This window comes from Pelobates fuscus, chromosome 8 (genome assembly GCF_036172605.1).
Source record: "Pelobates fuscus isolate aPelFus1 chromosome 8, aPelFus1.pri, whole genome shotgun sequence".
NCBI lineage: Eukaryota > Metazoa > Chordata > Amphibia > Anura > Pelobatidae > Pelobates > Pelobates fuscus.
This window is the reverse complement of record NC_086324.1, coordinates 85,396,611-85,414,063: the sequence shown is the minus strand read 5'-3', so window position 1 is coordinate 85,414,063 and position 17,453 is coordinate 85,396,611. Positions and strand designations below refer to the sequence as shown.

Here is a 17,453-nt window from a genome sequence, read left to right as displayed (position 1 = left end):
AATAAGATTTATTATGGAATTTGTTCATCATCTGCCAACAATATATTGGTAAATTTGTATGAGCTCAAGACAGTGGTTGATGTGCTGTTCTGAAAAAAAAATAGGAGAATTGGCAAGTGAATTTCAAGTCAAAATATTAAAATTTAAAACAAATGAAAATAAATAAAAAACTAAAACTAATTAATATAAAATGTATAATCACATTGCAAATTCTTAACCCTTATAGTCTCAATCTGGGTATAGTGAAAATATCCAATAGAGTCTAGTGACTAAACCACCCCAAAATGTATCAGAATATTTGATGTTTTTCTTTAATATATTTACGATAAAAAATTTAGCATCTTTTACAATTTTATTTTATCTTTTAACAGAAAAGATGAGGAGCTGATTCAGAGACAAGCTATGGAGAAAGAAAACCAAACAAGGATGTTTTCTGTGGAATCTGTATTAAATGAAACCGATAACACAAGACCTGCTTCAAATTAAGTATATTTTGAGTAAAAGCATTGCAGCTTTTTTAACCCCTTAAGACCGCAGGGCGTACTATTACGTCCTTTTTAAAGCGGCTCTAAATGCCGCAGGACGTAATAGTACGCCCTCCGATTTTTTTTTACTTACCCGGCCGCCGGCGATCCCACGCCAGCGATCACGGTTGGGGGGACTCCCAGGGAGCCCCCCGCGGCACCTCCGTCCTCTTCAGCCCCCCCGGGCCATGTGAGAGTGAGGTCCTTGCGAGGACCTCACAATCACATGGCCGGGATAGCTGCCTGGTGCATTGCCAGCAGGGGGACTACCGGTAATGACAGTTAGTCCCCCTGCTGGCTGAAAATCAAATTCAAATAACTTAAAATAAGTGTAAAAAAATATATATATACTTAGATCATATATATATTATACATATATGATCTAAGTATATATATATACACATATACACACATACACATACACTGTCTAGGTGTATTTTAATATTAATATATATATAATTATATATATATATTAATATCAAATTACACGTAGACTGATACTGATTAAATATATATATAATTATTGTTATATATATATATTTATATATAATATAAAAAATATATGTAAATACGTAAAAAAATTAAATAAAAAAATAATGAAAAATAAAATATTAAAAAATATATAGATGTGTTTTATTTCGTTCTAACTGTATTGTGATATTAATATATATATATTTATATCAAAATACACGTAGAACGAAATAATATATATATCTATATACATAAATAGAATATACAAAAGGAAGGCTTGCACTCACGGTCTGTATACTGAAATATCTTCTTTATTCCAAAAATTTTAAAACATGATATAAGTCATCGACGTTTCAGCCATCTATTGTGGCTTTCATCAGGATCAGTTTAGCACCACGGTTGAAACGTCGATGACTTATATCATGTTTTAAAAATTTTGGAATAAAGAAGATATTTCAGTATACAGACCGTGAGTGCAAGCCTTCCTTTTGTATATTCTATTATTATTTTTGGCTATGGCTTTGATGCATTTTAATGCACCCGGCATTATATCAATAAATATACTTGAAAGTGTGTGTGCAGGGCACCAATGGATTCTATATACATAAATATATACGTATATATCACTATATATATATACCTATATATAAATAAAAATATTTAAAAAAAAAAAAATATATATATATATATATATATATATACGTATATATACACATATGTATACATATACATATTAATTCTACACATATATTTATGTAATAATTTTACATAATTAGGTATCCTAATTAATTACAAATAGCGGGACCTGCCTGACAACCCATGCTGAAAGTATAGGGAATTTAATTTGCTAGCACTATATTTAACCCTATAACTTTCCACGACACCATAAAACCTGTACATGGGGGGTACTGTTTACTCGGGAGACTTCGCTGAACACAAACATTAGTGTTTCAAACCAGTAAAATGTATTACAACGATGATATCGCCAGTAAAAGTGACGTTTTCTGCATTTTTCACGCACAAACAGCACTTACATGGACGATATTATTGCTGCAATACTTTTTACTGTTTTGAAACACAAATATTTGTGTTCAGCGAAGTCTCCCGAGTACAACAGTACCCCTCATGTACAGGTTTTATGGTGTTTTCAAAAATTACAGCGTCAAATATAAGGCTTGTGTTTTTTTTACACATTAAAATTCGCCAGATTGCTTACGTTGCCTTTATGACCCTATGGTAGCCCAAGAATGAAAATTACCCCTATAATGGCATACTATTTGCAATAGTAGACAACCCAAGGTATTGCAAATGGGGTATGTCCAGTCTTTTTTAGTAGCCACTTAGTCACAAACACTGGCCAAAATTGGCGGTTTTTGCATTTTTCACACACAAACAAATACTAACGCTAACTTTAGCCAGTGTTTGTGACCAAATGGCTACTAAAAAAGACTGGACATACCCATTTGCAATACCTTGGGTCGTCTACTATTGCAAATGGTATGCCATTATGGGTGTAAATTTAGTTCCTGGGCTACTATACAGTCTCAAAGGCAACGTAACCAATCTGGCAAATTTCAATTTCAAATGTAACACTCTATATTTGACCCTGTAACTTCCCAAAACACCATAAAACCTGTACATAGGGGGTACTGTTTTACACGTGAGACTTTGCTGAATACAAATATGTGTATTTTATTGCAGTAAAAGCAAACAGTATTATGACATTAACAGTTACAATGTCATGTAGAACTAAAAAATTTAAAAAAATAATCATATTTTCTCCCATTTTTCATATTAAATTATGTTTCATAGCTAAATATTTGATATTAAATGAAAGCCCTGTTTCCCCTGAATAAAATGATATATAATAAGGGGGGATGCATTTAATATGAAAGAGGTGAATTACGGTTGGACAGACATATAGCGCAAATGCGAACAAAAACAAAAAGGTTTTGTTTACATTTTGTTTCGTTCACAACTTGTACATTTGGCTGCGGTCTTAAGGGGTTAATATGCTTTTAAAAATTGTCTAACATTCTAAACAAATTAATTACAAAGATTATTAATTCATACCTTAGATTATTGTTTTATATCACTGTGGCAGGATTGACAACTCATCAGTTTATTAATTATGAAAAGGATATATGCAGTATAAACAAGTTGCATAGCAAGTAAGTTTACTTTGATTTGATTTAGATTTAATTTGGGTTCACTCTCCAATGGGAGCCCCAGCAAACAAAATACATAATTATTATGTCGCTCTATGATAAACATTTCAAAATATTAAAAATTTTGGATAAAGTTTTAATATTATTTAATATTATGGAACATTTGTAATTGTCATATTTTGATATGTTTTGTTTTATTCATATATATTTTTTATACATGATATTTTTTTGACATATTAATATTTTGAAAATATAATTTTAAAAGTTTATCCAAAAATACAAAATCATTTTAAAAGCTTATTCAATAATATTAAATCAAGACCTAAATAGAAAACACAAGTGCAGCAATAAAGTAATTTAAACGTGACTGAAATAAGAAAAGGGCACTGTATAACAAATATTAAAATAATATAATATACATTTGTATTAATGTGGATAGTCTAGATCAGGGGTTGGCAGCCTTCATCATTGCAGGTGTTGTGGACTACATCTCCCATAATGCTCTCACAGCCAAAATTCTGGCAAAGCTTCAGGGAGAGATATAGTCCACAACATCTGGAGAGTCGAAGGTTGCCCACCTCTGTCTAGATAGTCTAATATTGAGGTAAAAATAGTACTTTATAAAAAAAAGGTCATTATACATTAAAATGAGCAACTATAATGCGACTGTCTAGAGAGGTCACTAAAAGGGTAATTATTAAGCATGAATTTTAAGAAATTAAGCTCTTAATTAAATTTTTTGGGATGAGTGTTTCAAATTATTTAATATTTTGGATGCAACTTTAAAATTATTTAATATGTTGAAAAATATGAAAATATTTTGATAGTTTTAATATATTGATATATTTTTATATATGATTTTTTTAAATATATTTTAATATCTTGAAAATATAATTTTATCCAAACCTATTAAATAATTTGCAGATCTTATCACAAAATATAAAATTGACAAAAAGGATTGGGGGCACACCCAAAAAATGCATTCTACATGAATGGTGCTGCAGTAGTGACCACTATACATACATGCATGCATATGAGAATTCAGTTCCACCATATGGCCATACCCCTTTTATCCCCCACCCCTAAAATGCTTCTGCTCAGGTGCATAGAAACAGCATGGCTGAACCAAAATAGCTGCCTTGCCAGCTCTCTTACACCAAACAGAGGATGCAGCAGGTCAGAGATGAAAAGCAGCTTTATTCGCACACAATATGAAGCTATCTGCCAAATATCTGGAATCGCATAAGAAATTTTACACACACTCACCATTTATGATGCTGTACCAGCCTCGAGGGGGGCTGTCCCAACATTTAGAAGTTTGCCTCCAGTCTGCCTCCCACATCCCTGGGGGGACCCCTGGGAAATTAGACTCTCTCAGTACTGTGATCCTGCCACAAGATAGAAGGGATCAGTGGACTTTGGCATCAGTTCTCATTATAGCCCATGCTTGGATAGTTGAGGTGTTGTGGAACCACCATGTCGGTTTTAACAAACGTAACAATACTCTTTCTGGTATGCGAAAAGCGGATAGGGTGCTTGACAATCATATGAGCGGATATGGAATCAACTTTCCACGGTGTCTTTCTATAAGCATAGGAAATGTTTGTATAATCTGTTTTAAAGCCTACTACTAATATTTATGTTATTACAAGTCATTGTACAGTTTCCTTTTCTTTTTTTTCTAGTCAAATCTGCTTGATCTTCAAAAATGAGCTTTAAACTATGTTGCTGATGTCACATATGTTGTCTGACTCTAATAACATCATATATTTCTTATTGTTTGAAAATACCTCAATAAAAAGTAAATTACAAAAAAAATTCTAAATACAAAAAGATTTGGAAGCTTAAAATCAAGATAGTTTACCTAGTCTATGCGAGAGTAGGGTTCCCTTTCCCCACTCTCATTGTTAACTCTCCCATTTAGGACATCCCAGGCCAATCTCACATATACAGCTTAACATGGGTTATTCCCCAATCTTAGGGGAGAGTAACATAGGGCATCCTTTGGTACTGGTCCACTAGCCCCTCATTACACTGGGACTCTTGGATCAGCACATTTCTCCTTATAATTTAGTTTACCTAGTCAGTAATCTGTGTTTTTTTTTATGAGGTATAATATAGGATATATCGTAGGATATTTGTGAGGGGTAATACAGGATACACAATAGGACATTTTAACCATACCAGCCAAGGTACGACATTGATGGTGATAGATGAAAATATACTATGTTTGTTAAATAAAATACAACTATAAAATGTAAAAATATTACTACTGTGTAACCATTTAATATATATAATTGTATTTTGATTTACAGGACTCTGACAAATATACCATGTGGTGTAATGAATATGAAAAGTATGACCATCACTGAGCGTTTCAAAGCTTTCTTCATGGCTCCAATTGTTATCTTCCACTTAAATATCCTGTCATACTTTGTCTTCCTCTTGCTTTTTGCCTATGTACTCATGATAGACTTTCAACCGGTTCCTTCTTGGAGGGAACATGTCATCTATTTCTGGCTATTTTCCCTTGTTTGTGAGGAAATAAGACAGGTATGAGAACTGCAATTATCAATATTTATTCAAATATGATATATAAAATGAATTATATATGAATTTAGGTTATTTGTAGGGATGTGAATGGGCAAAAAAATGTGGTTTGTTCGGAAATTCGGGCAAGTAAAACATGTTGTCTGCTTCAGCAATTCGAACCAATGGCATTCGGTTCAGTTCAGGACTTCGGCGATTCGGGACTTCGGCAATTTCGGGACTCAATATATAGTGACAATGTGTTACAAATGGATGTTTGTGTATGTATTACGCAGACTACAGTACTACAGTACAAAAATAAAAGGCATTGCATTGTTTTGTGGGGCGGTGGGCAATCAAACTATATGACAGCACATAATAATCAGGAAAAACAGCCTTCCAGTTCCTGACCCATCATCATTACACATCAACTTCCTCGCTTTCTTGTACTCCTCTGTCTATTATTATTATTATTATTATTATATTATTTATAGAGCGCCGTCAAATTCCGCAGCGCTTTACAATGGGTGGACAAACAGACATGTAGTTGTAACCAGACAAGTTGGACACACAGGAACAGAGGGGTTGAGGGCCCTGCTCAATGAGCTTACATGCTAGAGGGAGCGGGGTAAAATGACACTAAAGGTAAGGATAGTATTAGACTAGTGACAGTTGCAGAAGAGGAATCAGTTGGGAGCTACTAAGAGTTTAATTGATACGCTTTTATGAAGAAGTGGGTTTTTAATGATTTTTTGAAGGAGTGGAGACTGAGTGAGCATCTAACGGAGAAGGGAAGCGAGTTCCACAGGAATGGTGCAGCCCTCGAGAAGTCTTGAAGGCGAGCATCAGAGGTGGGAGTACGGACAGAAGATAGACGTAAGTCTTCAGCAGATCGTAAGGGCCTAGACGGGACATACTTGTGTATAACGGAGGATAGATAGGTGGGAGCAGCATTATGTAGACATTTGAAAGCAAGAACCAGAATTTTAAATTGAGCTCCATATTTTATAGGAAGCCAATGTAGGGACTGACAGAAGGGTGAGGCATGGGAGGTGCGGGCGGACAGGAAGATGAGCCTCGCCGCCGCATTCATTATGGACTGTAACGGCGCAAGTTGGGAGCACGTAAGACCACTGAGAAGCGGATTTCAGTAGTCAAGGCGAGAAAGTACAGTGGAATTGACCAACACCTTAGTCGCATCTGGCGTTAAGTAGGAGCAGATGCGCGCAATGTTTTTGAGATGGAAATGACAGGATTTGGCTATAGAGTGAACATGAGGCTTGAAGGAGAGGTCGGAGTCAAAGAGAACACCTAGGCAATGAGCCTGCGTGGTGGAGCATTGACTTGGAGGGAGATAGACACAGGAGTAACAACACTTGAGTGAGGAAAGACCAGAATTTCAGTTTTGGTCAAGTTTAGTTTAAAGAAGTGGGCACCCATCCAGTTAGAAACAGCAGAGAGGCAGTCAGAGACACTAGTCAAGAGGGACGGGGAGAGATCAGGAGAGGACAGGAAGATTTGCGTGTCATCTGCATAGAAATGATATTGGAAGCCAAAGGAGCTAATGAGTTTACCAAGGGAGGCAGTATAGATGGAGAACAGTAGGGGACCAAGGACTGAACCTTGAGGGACACCAACAGAGAGGAGTTGGGGAGAAGAAGCAGAGCCAGAGAAAGAAACACTGAAAGAGCGCTGGGAGAGGTAGGAGGAGCACCAGGAGAGAGCAATATCTTGTAGACCGATATTGCTAAGGATGAGAAGAAGCTGTTGATGATCAACAGTGTCAAAAGACGCAGACAGGTCAAGGAGAATTAGGATAGAGTAGTGACCACGAGATTTTGCAGCGAGTAGATCATTGGATACTTTGGTCAGTGCCGTTTCCACAGACTGATGCGGGTCTAGCAGAGAGTTTGATTCGAGGAAGTCTGTCAATCTCGCATACACAATTCTTTCAAGGATCTTGGATGCAAAAGGCAGTAGCGCGATAGGACGATAGTTGGATGGGGAGTTAGGGTCAAGATTGGGCTTCTTTAGAATTGGGGTTACAGTTGCATGTTTGAAGGGCAATGGAAATATACCAGAGGAGAGAGATTGAGAATTTTAGTGAGAGGTGGAGAAAGAGAAGAAGACAGAGTATGGATGAGATGCGAGGTAATTGGATCTAGGGAGCAGGTGGTGGGGCAGGAGGACTGGAGCAGAGCAGAAACCTCTTCCAATGTAGCGGGCGTGAATGAACATAGAACAGCAGAGGGAGTGAAGTTAGGGGAAGTAGAAAGATGAGAGATCTCTTCTGTGATTGTAGAGATCTTTTTAGTGAAGTGAGTTGAAAAGTCTGAGGCAGTCAAGTTAGTAGGTGGAGGAGGTACAGCAGGGCGAAGAAGAGAGTTAAATGTGTGAAATAGTCGTTTGGGTTCGTCTACACTCCAGTAATCCCTGACAGGTGCAGAGAGATCTCCCATCAGAGTCTTGGACGATATACTGTGACCACTAGACAGGCTGCGTTGTCTATAACACACATTCCTCCTTACAACCTTCCCGCCACCACCCCTAAGCTCTTGGTTATACAGCACTTTAATGAGCATACTTATTAGCAGATGAGTTCAGCACTCTCAGAAGTCATGTATAGCATTTCAGTAAACTGACTTACTATTGCCATATAAATGTGTTTTATTGCGTGGTTTTCTGTTTGTTTTCCCTCACATATAAAAGGGCACTATATCTCTATTACTCATGTAACTAGCATTCTTTTGCTATATTGTTTGCAACTACATTGATACTGTTGCTTGAATTTTTGTGCCCACAAAAAAAAATTAAAAAGAGAAAACATGATTTGTATAATATACCTCTAATATACCTATAACGTTTCAACAAATTCTGCAACACCCAACACTTAGGTGTTTGGAAGGGGAACATTTGCTAAAAATAAAATACACTAACTGATACAATGACTTTTGGTTGAGATAAGCCAGCATGTTTCAGACTCGCATCACGGCTGATCTCCTAACTGCCAAAATGGAGGTAATTCCAGCTAGTTTACATGTTACATTTCCTCAGTGTCAGAATGTAACGTGCATAGTGATTGTACCTGCAGTGCAGACATAAATAAATATTTAAATTAAATGTATTACGCAGTAGGTATCTAAATTAATTTAGCTACGTTTGTCTTCATTACTAATTCACGGAGCTCCGAGAGGAAGGGGTCGGTGTGCATCCATCAATCGGAGGGTCTATTGTCCCGGGTATAGCTGATTTTTCCCCAACAGCTATGTATTATTGTTGATATATATTCCTTTTTGTCCAAATCCACTGTGCTTTGGGCATATATTATTATTAATATTATTATTATTGCCATTTATATAGCGCCAACAGATTCCGTAGCGCTTTACAATATTTTGAGGGGGGGGTGGGATGTAACAATAAATAAGACAATTACAAGAAAACTTACAGGAATAATAGGTTGAAGAGGACCCTGCTCAAATGAGCTTACAGTCTATAGGAGGTGGGGTATTAGAAACATTAGGATAGGAAATATCAAGTAGGAGTGAAGCAGAGCTGGAGGAGAGAGCAAAGCACTATCCCATAGGAGAGCAAGAGACAGGTATGTAAGGGAGAGATTACTCTGGGAGGCCATACGCTTTCCTGAAGAGATGGGATTTAAGGCCCTTCTTAAATGATTGAAGACTAGGGGAGAGTCTGATGGCAGTAGGCAAGTTATTCCATAGGAGAGGAGCCGCCCGTGAGAGGTCCTGCAAGCGTGAGTTGGCCGTACGGGTGCGAGCAGCGGTCAGGAGGTGGTCGCGGGCAGAGCGGAGGGTACGAGGAGGGGCATACCTCTGGATCAGTGAAGAGATATAAGAGGGGCTGGAATTGTTCAGTGCTTTAAATGTATGGGTTAGCACTTTGAATTGACTCCTATAGGATACAGGGAGCCAATGTAAGGACTGGCAGAGGGGCGAGGTGTGAGAGGACCGACTGGATAGGAAAATAAGTCTAGCTACAGCATTCATTACAGACTGTAGCGGGGCAGTACGGCTTTTGGGGAGACCAATCAGGAGAGGGTTACAGTAATCCATGCGGGAAATTACTAGAGCATGGACAAGCTCCTTGGTAGCATCTTGCGTAAGAAAGGGGCGGATGCGGGCTATGTTTTTGAGTTGGAACCTACAGGACTTGGCAACAAACTGGATGTGAGACTCAAAGGTGAGACCAGAGTCAAGTATGACGCCAAGACAGCGCGCTTGTAGGGATGGACTCATGTGGATATCACTGACTTGAAGGGAGAGTGAGATAGGAGGATCAGTATTAGGAGGAGGAAAGACAAGGAGTTCAGTTTTAGAGAGGTTAAGTTTGAGAAAGCGTGACGACATCCAGTCAGAGATGGAAGAGAGGCAAGCAGTGACACGTTGCAGGACGGCCGGGGAGAGGTCCGGTGAGGAGAGGTATATCTGAGTGTCATCAGCGTACAGGTGGTAGTTGAATCCAAAAGAGGCAATAAGTTTTCCACGAGAGGCAGTATAAAGAGAAAATAGAAGGGGACCAAGGGCAGAGCCTTGGGGAACTCCAACCGAGACAGGGCGAGGGGAGGAGGTATCCTTGGAAAAGGAGACACTAAATGAGCGTTGGGAGAGATAGGAGGAAAACCGAGTGATTGAAGAGTTTGAAGGAGGAGAGCATGATCAACTGTGTCAAAGGCAGCAGAGAGGTCAAGGAGAATTAATATGGAGTAGTGACCTTTGGATTTAGCGGAGATTAGGTCATTAGTCACTTTGATAAGAGCGGTCTCAGTAGAGTGGAGAGGGCGGAAGCCAGACTGAAGAGGGTCAAGGAAAGAGTTGGAATTAAGGACATGAGACACACGGGTAAAGACAAGTCTTTCCAAAAGCTTTGATGAGTAAGGGAGCAGGGATATGGGACGATAGTTAGAGGGGGAGGACGGGTCAAGAGATGGTTTTTTCAGGATAGGTATTACAGTGGCATGTTTAAGGTCAGCAGGAACAGTGCCAGAAGAGAGAGAGCAGTTAAAGATGTGTGTTAGGATAGGCACAAGACAAGGGGAGAGAGATCTGATGAGGTGAGATGGGACAGGATCAAGTGGGCAAGTGGTGGGGCGAGAGGAATGGAGAAGTGCAGCCACCTCTTGTTCAGTAGCTGGGGAGAAAGTCTGAAGGGTAGGGAAAGCATGATTTATGTGTGGTTGAGAAAGAGAACGGCAAGGAGGGGAGAATTGTTTCCTTAGCTGTTCAATCTGGTCAGTAAAGTAATATGCAAAGCTATCAGCTGTAAGGTTAGTTTGGTGGGTGGCCACAGCAGGGCGGAGAAGGGAATTAAAAGTGTCAAAGAGACGTCTGGGATTGCAGGAGCATGAACTAATGAGAGAGGAAAAGTAGGACTGTTTGGCGAGGGCAAGGGCTGCGCTGTACGAAAGCAACATGAATCTATAATGAAGATAGTCTGCCTGGGTGCGGGACTTCCTCCAGGAGCGTTCAGCTATATATAATGTATAATGTTTGCATATTGCAGGGGAGCTCAATATAAGCGTGGAATCCACATAATTATCACTATGGCACTATTAGCACTTGGACAATTCAGAACTTTGGTAATTCGGTACTTCTGCTATTTGGTTCTGTTCGGCAAATCCGAAATTCAGCACTTTGGCAATTCGGCACTTCAGCACTTCGCCAATTCGGTTCCATTTGGCATATCGGAAATTCGTCACTTCTGCACTTCGGAAATTCAGCAATTCGGCACTTTGGCAATTCGGACATTCGGAAGCATCCGAAACGAATTGCAAATGTCTAGTTATTTGCAAAACAGAGGAAAAAAGTGCATGTAACAAACCACAAAATAAATGTAGTAGAATATTGCTTGAAGTTTCAGTCAGTGTGATGTTTACAAAACAGCCCAAACTAATATTTTGGTTGTTTTTGTATTCTAATGCTATTACTAAAGGCCTTTTTACATTTGACTGAAAGAAAGGAGATTTAGTCTAAGTCAAAGGAAAGTTTTTTTACAGTAAGAACAATAAGGATGTTGAATTCTCTGCCTGAAGAAGTGGTTTTATCAGAGTCTGTACAGATGTTTAAACAGCAACTAGATGCATACTTGCAAAAAGATAATATTTAAGGATATAATTTTTCAACTGTAGAGTAATAGCTTTTTGATCCAATGATAAATCTAACTACCATTCTGGGGTCAATAAGGAATTTGTTTCCTAGTTTGTTGTAAAATTGTAAGTGTTTCAAACTGGGGTGTTTGGGGGAGTTTGCCTTCTTTTGGATCAACAACAAAAAACAGATGTGAGGAAGGCTGAACTTGATGGACACATGTCTGTTTCAGCCTATGTAACTATGTAACTATGTTTCACATAAATTTGTGTATATGAACTCATAAGATTAATGATCAAAACATGTTGCCCTATTGCCAGAGATGTTTTGTTGAGGATAATTAACTTTAATGTAATGCTTAATATTTTTGGATTGATGGGTTTTGTAAAGAAGACCCCTGTGCATATAAATAGCACCAGTTGTACAGTAGGTGGGAAATGAAAAAAAAATGTGTTGGGCCTGCTGAACAGTGTGACCTCTCACTCCTCTTAGCCCTTTTCCTTCATTTGCACATGTAAAAAGTGCATGGAATAAATTACCTCAGGCTCCTATTATTTATACCACTACCTGGGTTGGAGTGGAGGATACTTGATCACATATGGGTAGTGGCCCAGTTAATGGGCCATACATAATGATCCAGCCATTGCTTTGGCAGGGAGTGATGGGTAATATAATAAAATGACTGTGGCTTTATAATAGGACCAAGTGATGCCAATCCACTGGTCTTGATGCCTATCTGACAAGATTGTACAAAATTCCTCTGGTGCTAATAAAAAGATTATGCTCTAAATAAGACTAGAGCTTTCTCAGCCACCCTGTCCCAGAAAATAAAATAACACCCTCCGCAAGCCACGAAAGCTCCAAAACGTCAGATTACCAACCCATATTATGAAGATCTTACCTATCATATTCACTTTAATTACTATTAGAAATGGGCTTATATAAACTAATAACATTTAATTAAAAATCTGTAAAAATAACATTTCATGCTTACCCTTTGTAGTCCTATTTTCTTTCCATTGCCTGTATACTGATACTGTGTTGCTGACCCAACTTGACTATTGCTTTGCTTGTTGCTAATGCAGCTTATCTGTTCATTTTGTGATATCCTCTCTGCTAATTATTTATTTCTTATTGGACATGATCTTATCTATGTCAGATTCCACACTACCTTTTTTTGCTATTATCACAATGCTGAATGGCTTTTTCCTGACTATATGTTTTTTTCTACTTCTTAATCCACTTCACAGATCTTGCCTTTTCCAGTCTATGCTCCTGCATATTCCTTGTCAGTTACAACACATTCTGGCTGTGTCACCCATCAGTAAAGTCATCCCTTTATTAGTCAATGTTTTTGTTTTTAGTTACAGGCTCCACCATACACTCAAACAACCTCCTGCAATGAGGCTTCCTCTAGAAACTCAGTGATGTCTGGACCTTGTTATGTGATTCAGTCAGTGACAATCTGGCAAGCATCATACATGCAGCATCATCCTTCCTGTTCTGGCCATGCATCATTAAAGCCTCTCCTCTTACATTTTGCAAAGGCCTTCCTCATGTGTTAGGCAAAACTATAACAATGGAACTTATTCTGACACTACAATCTGCATGTTGTTACAGAAGTTATGCCTGATCAGGCAATATGCAAATTGTATTTGATCTCCATTATTCAAATGTTGCTGACCACTGTAGCTCAATATAGCATTATTTTCCTGCTCTTAGTTGAAAGACTATAGTTTTCTGCTGCTGTATTCAAGCTAAAACTTATTCTGTTTTTAGAGATGACTTTCTACATGACTATGTTGCAGAACATATATATGGGTATTTGTGGCATCTTTTCCAAATTACTTTAGCCAAATCACTTTTACAAATATTTTCATTAGCAATGATTTTTTTTTACACTAATGGCACTCATAACTTTTTTTTTTTTTTTTTAAAGTTAGATATTATAGTGCACTAAAAATATCATCTGTTTCTTTGGTATTAGAACCAACATATTTGCAATTATTCCCTTATCAAAGTCATTTAGATCAGTGGACCCCAACCCAGTCTTCATGGACCACAACAGTCCAGGTTTTGTCAGTATATCCATTTGAATAAAAAATGGAAATACATAAATCCTCGTTTGTTGGTGGTCCATGAGACGTGGGTTGAGGACCACTGATTTAGATAATGCATCTGCATCTTCCCTATTCTAATGCTTGGTCATACAATGGCGAAAACATTTCACCATATTTGTTGCATACACTGCATTTACTGAGTTCCTGACACTGTTTGCTCTGTCACATTAAGACTCACGTAATGCTAGTTAAGTATGCACTAAATATATTGAGCATAACCAATCCTTGCATGCATCTCACAAGTAATCACCTACTGCATCACAACCATGATCCACCAACAAGGCCTCACTGTCAAAAATGGGTAAGAAAATTAGTTTTATAATTTGTGAGTGTGTATGTATATGTAGTCATGATTTTATGGTAGTCATGGTAGGGCTTTAAATATTGACACATACACACACACACACACACACATATATATATATATATATATATATATATGTGTGTGTGTGTGTGTGTATGAGTGTATGTATCAATATCTAAAGCCCTACCATATTAAAATCATGACTACCATTTGTCAACATTACATAGATAGTGTTTATGGTGCTCCAAGTACTTCATAATCTTGAAGTCCTTAAATTTCTTAAAACCCGCTTTTGTACAGAGCTAACTTTTTCAATCTGTTATTACCTTGCAATTTGTGTAAGTCACATACACATGGGATTTTCAAATGGTACACTTGCTCAGTTACCCGTTTTATTGCTAAAATGTTTCAAAATAATTACATTTACTTATAATCTACATTTAAAAAAAATAAATAAAAGTTTTTATTTAATTCTTCAATATAATAAGAATGACTAGTAAGTACTAACATACAGAAATCAGTAAATAAACATATCTAGAGCAAAGCAGAATAAAACAAATACAAACAAGGATCAAAACAGATTGCCTAAAGAATTAGAAGAGGTGAGCAGTGAAAGTAGAAAAAAAAAGATAAAATAAAAAAAAGAAACAAAAAAAAAGGGACACGAATAGAGAGAGGATAATGGAAGGGTAAAAGGGTAAGAGTAACAAAGGTATACATTAATTTTGAATGCACAATGAGACATTGGATAATAACTAAATTTTGATATGTAACCACGTTTTTGTAATCTTAAATAAAGATGCTTATCTTAGAATTGGCTTGAATTTTTTTTTTATAAATCTCACTAATTGATATTTAAAAACATTTAATGTGGGTAATATCTAAATAATGTCATGAGTTTTTATTATCATGACAATTTTTATGTGCTATATATTATTGTTTTTATTTACTTGAAAGCTGATATATGACCCTGATGGATTTGGACTTTTGAGACAGGCTTCATTGTACATCACCGATTTCTGGAATAAGTTGGATATCTGCGCTATTTTTATCTTTATTGCTGGTTTGACATGCAGGTAGGTGGAAATATTAAATGTTATGTTTCTAGTTAATATCTAAATCATAATCAATAAGGACAATATTATGTAATATTTTCCTCTCTGCAATCAAGAAGGTATATTCTTAATTCCAGTTTAACCCAAATACTATTTATTAATTAAAGGTGACAAATATCTCAGGTTTTAGTCATCTACTCAGCTTATAATGCTTACTTTTCATGAGATATTTTCTCAATATGTGTAGTAGAAAATGATAAATGTATATGGCTGTGGATGGGAAAACTATTTTTCCTGATTTCTCTTTTTCTTTTTTGTACCCTTTCCCTTTGTTATTTTCCCTAAATTATCTAAAAAATAATTAAAAGTAATTTGAAAATAAAATTATGATGAAATAAACTGGTTCACATAACTTGATTTAATTATTGGTACGGTAGTAGAGACTATGTGCATAAAACCAGAAATATTACTCATGGTATTTCACACACAGTAGGTGTAACAAAAACGGTACATAAAAAGGCTAAATAAGTACAATCCCTATTTAAAATACAGTTAAGATCAAATATTTGTACAATACAAAGAAGGTATCCCTGTGGTGTGCTTAGTTTGCTTTCAGTTCATCCTATCCAGTGTATGAAGCAAAACAAGACAGAGTGTGTCTAATCCCACACCTCTAAGAATAGTGCATAAGACAGAAATGACTTATCCAATATACTAAAGAAGCTTCCTCTCTGGATATTCCAGACCTTATCCTGTACAGATAGAGCATATATGTAGATAGCAGAGGAGTATAGCTGGTAATCTACAGAAAAAACAGTAGTAATACTGTAAATATACAATAAAACTGTGCCAATATCAAATGAACTCACAAGATGTAGATAGATATAATCGCTTTTAGGTGTCTCCCCTTAGATGTTTGGGGGTGCATACGAACGTGCCCTTGGCGTGTGCCACCACTTAACCTTTTTCACCTTTAAAACAACCGAACGACCGACCACCCTACGAGCGTAGTGTGCGTCTAATTGACCACCGGGAAGCTGCTGTCTGCGGTTAACCGCAAGCCTTATTGACTGTCTCAGGGTGGCCTCGTTTGTGCAATAAATAACCGAACTGAAACTCCCAAAAGACTCCCGAACGAGGACCACCTACATCCTGGCGTGTGGCCCCAATTAGAACCTTAGGTCTGCGGTTAACCCCAAGTTAAGTACCCCCCTTCATGGCGGTCTCTGTTCGGCTCACGAAGGGCTGGGACAACCATCCGGTGAGCGGTGTCCGCGCAATTGTTCAGCCGCTACTTGCTTCATGGGTTTTAGGTCCAGGTCCCGTTCTCTATTCAACAACCTGAAAACATGGCCGCCATCTCGTGTTTGGGACAAAAAGGCATGAAATAACTTTTTTATTGAAGAGGCTGGCTATACCATTCGTGAGATCTGAGCGCTATCCGCCTATCTGCTGCGCTTAGATCTGGGCTATCTAATGAATTGTGGATTTCAAGATGTGTCTATTAAAATGTTATAGTTATATATTTTTATACTGTTTTATATGTTACAATAAAATGTCGGATTTTGGGTGCTTGGAGATAATTAAATTGCCATAACTGTTAGAGTCATTATCTCCAAGCTGGTCGGTGACCACTTCAAACGATACACTCTAATGCCATTGGTCAACTGTTTGTATTCTCCCTGTATCCCATCAGGTCCAGAGGGGGCTGTCCCTTGACCCGGGGTTTTGCATAAATAGCGATGCCTGTGTGCCATTAAACTCATTTTGTTTTGACCCTCAAATCGCAGCCTCAACTCATTTTGTGGGAACAAGGGTATCTTAGCTGTACCATAGCTGGTAGGATTGCTTTATATTTTCAGGATTCTTGTGATATGCTGAACGGAATGGCGCTTCTCTCTCTCCACACTTGGGAACCAGGACATCCAAGCGGTCCAGCCTTCAGCTAGCTTGGAGGTAACCGTAACAGGGGTATATCCAGAACTCCCTCTCAGCTGGTTGGTGGTATCGCCACAATATGGAAGTCCGGAGTCAGGAATTTATATGAGCAGGATGTATTTTTATATATATTTCCTTTGAGCCTTGCAGGCTTCCGTACGATTTACTAAGGACTTAATTATGTTCACATCAATATATGACAACTACCAAAGGTGGAACACATAATGTCCGCCAGTTGGA

At 37.6% G+C, this 17,453-nt stretch overlaps 1 protein-coding gene across 1 annotated transcript in view; it reads left to right on the top strand.

Annotated features, from left to right (window-relative positions):
• The window catches only part of TRPM2 (transient receptor potential cation channel subfamily M member 2), a 302,532-nt gene that overhangs the window by 186,818 nt on the left and 98,261 nt on the right, over positions 1–17,453 (top strand). The window contains exons 18-19 of the mRNA XM_063430124.1: positions 5,479–5,716; positions 15,178–15,296. Of these exons, the coding sequence (XP_063286194.1) occupies positions 5,479–5,716; positions 15,178–15,296 (357 nt within the window). The remainder of the gene's footprint in view (positions 1–5,478; positions 5,717–15,177; positions 15,297–17,453) is intronic.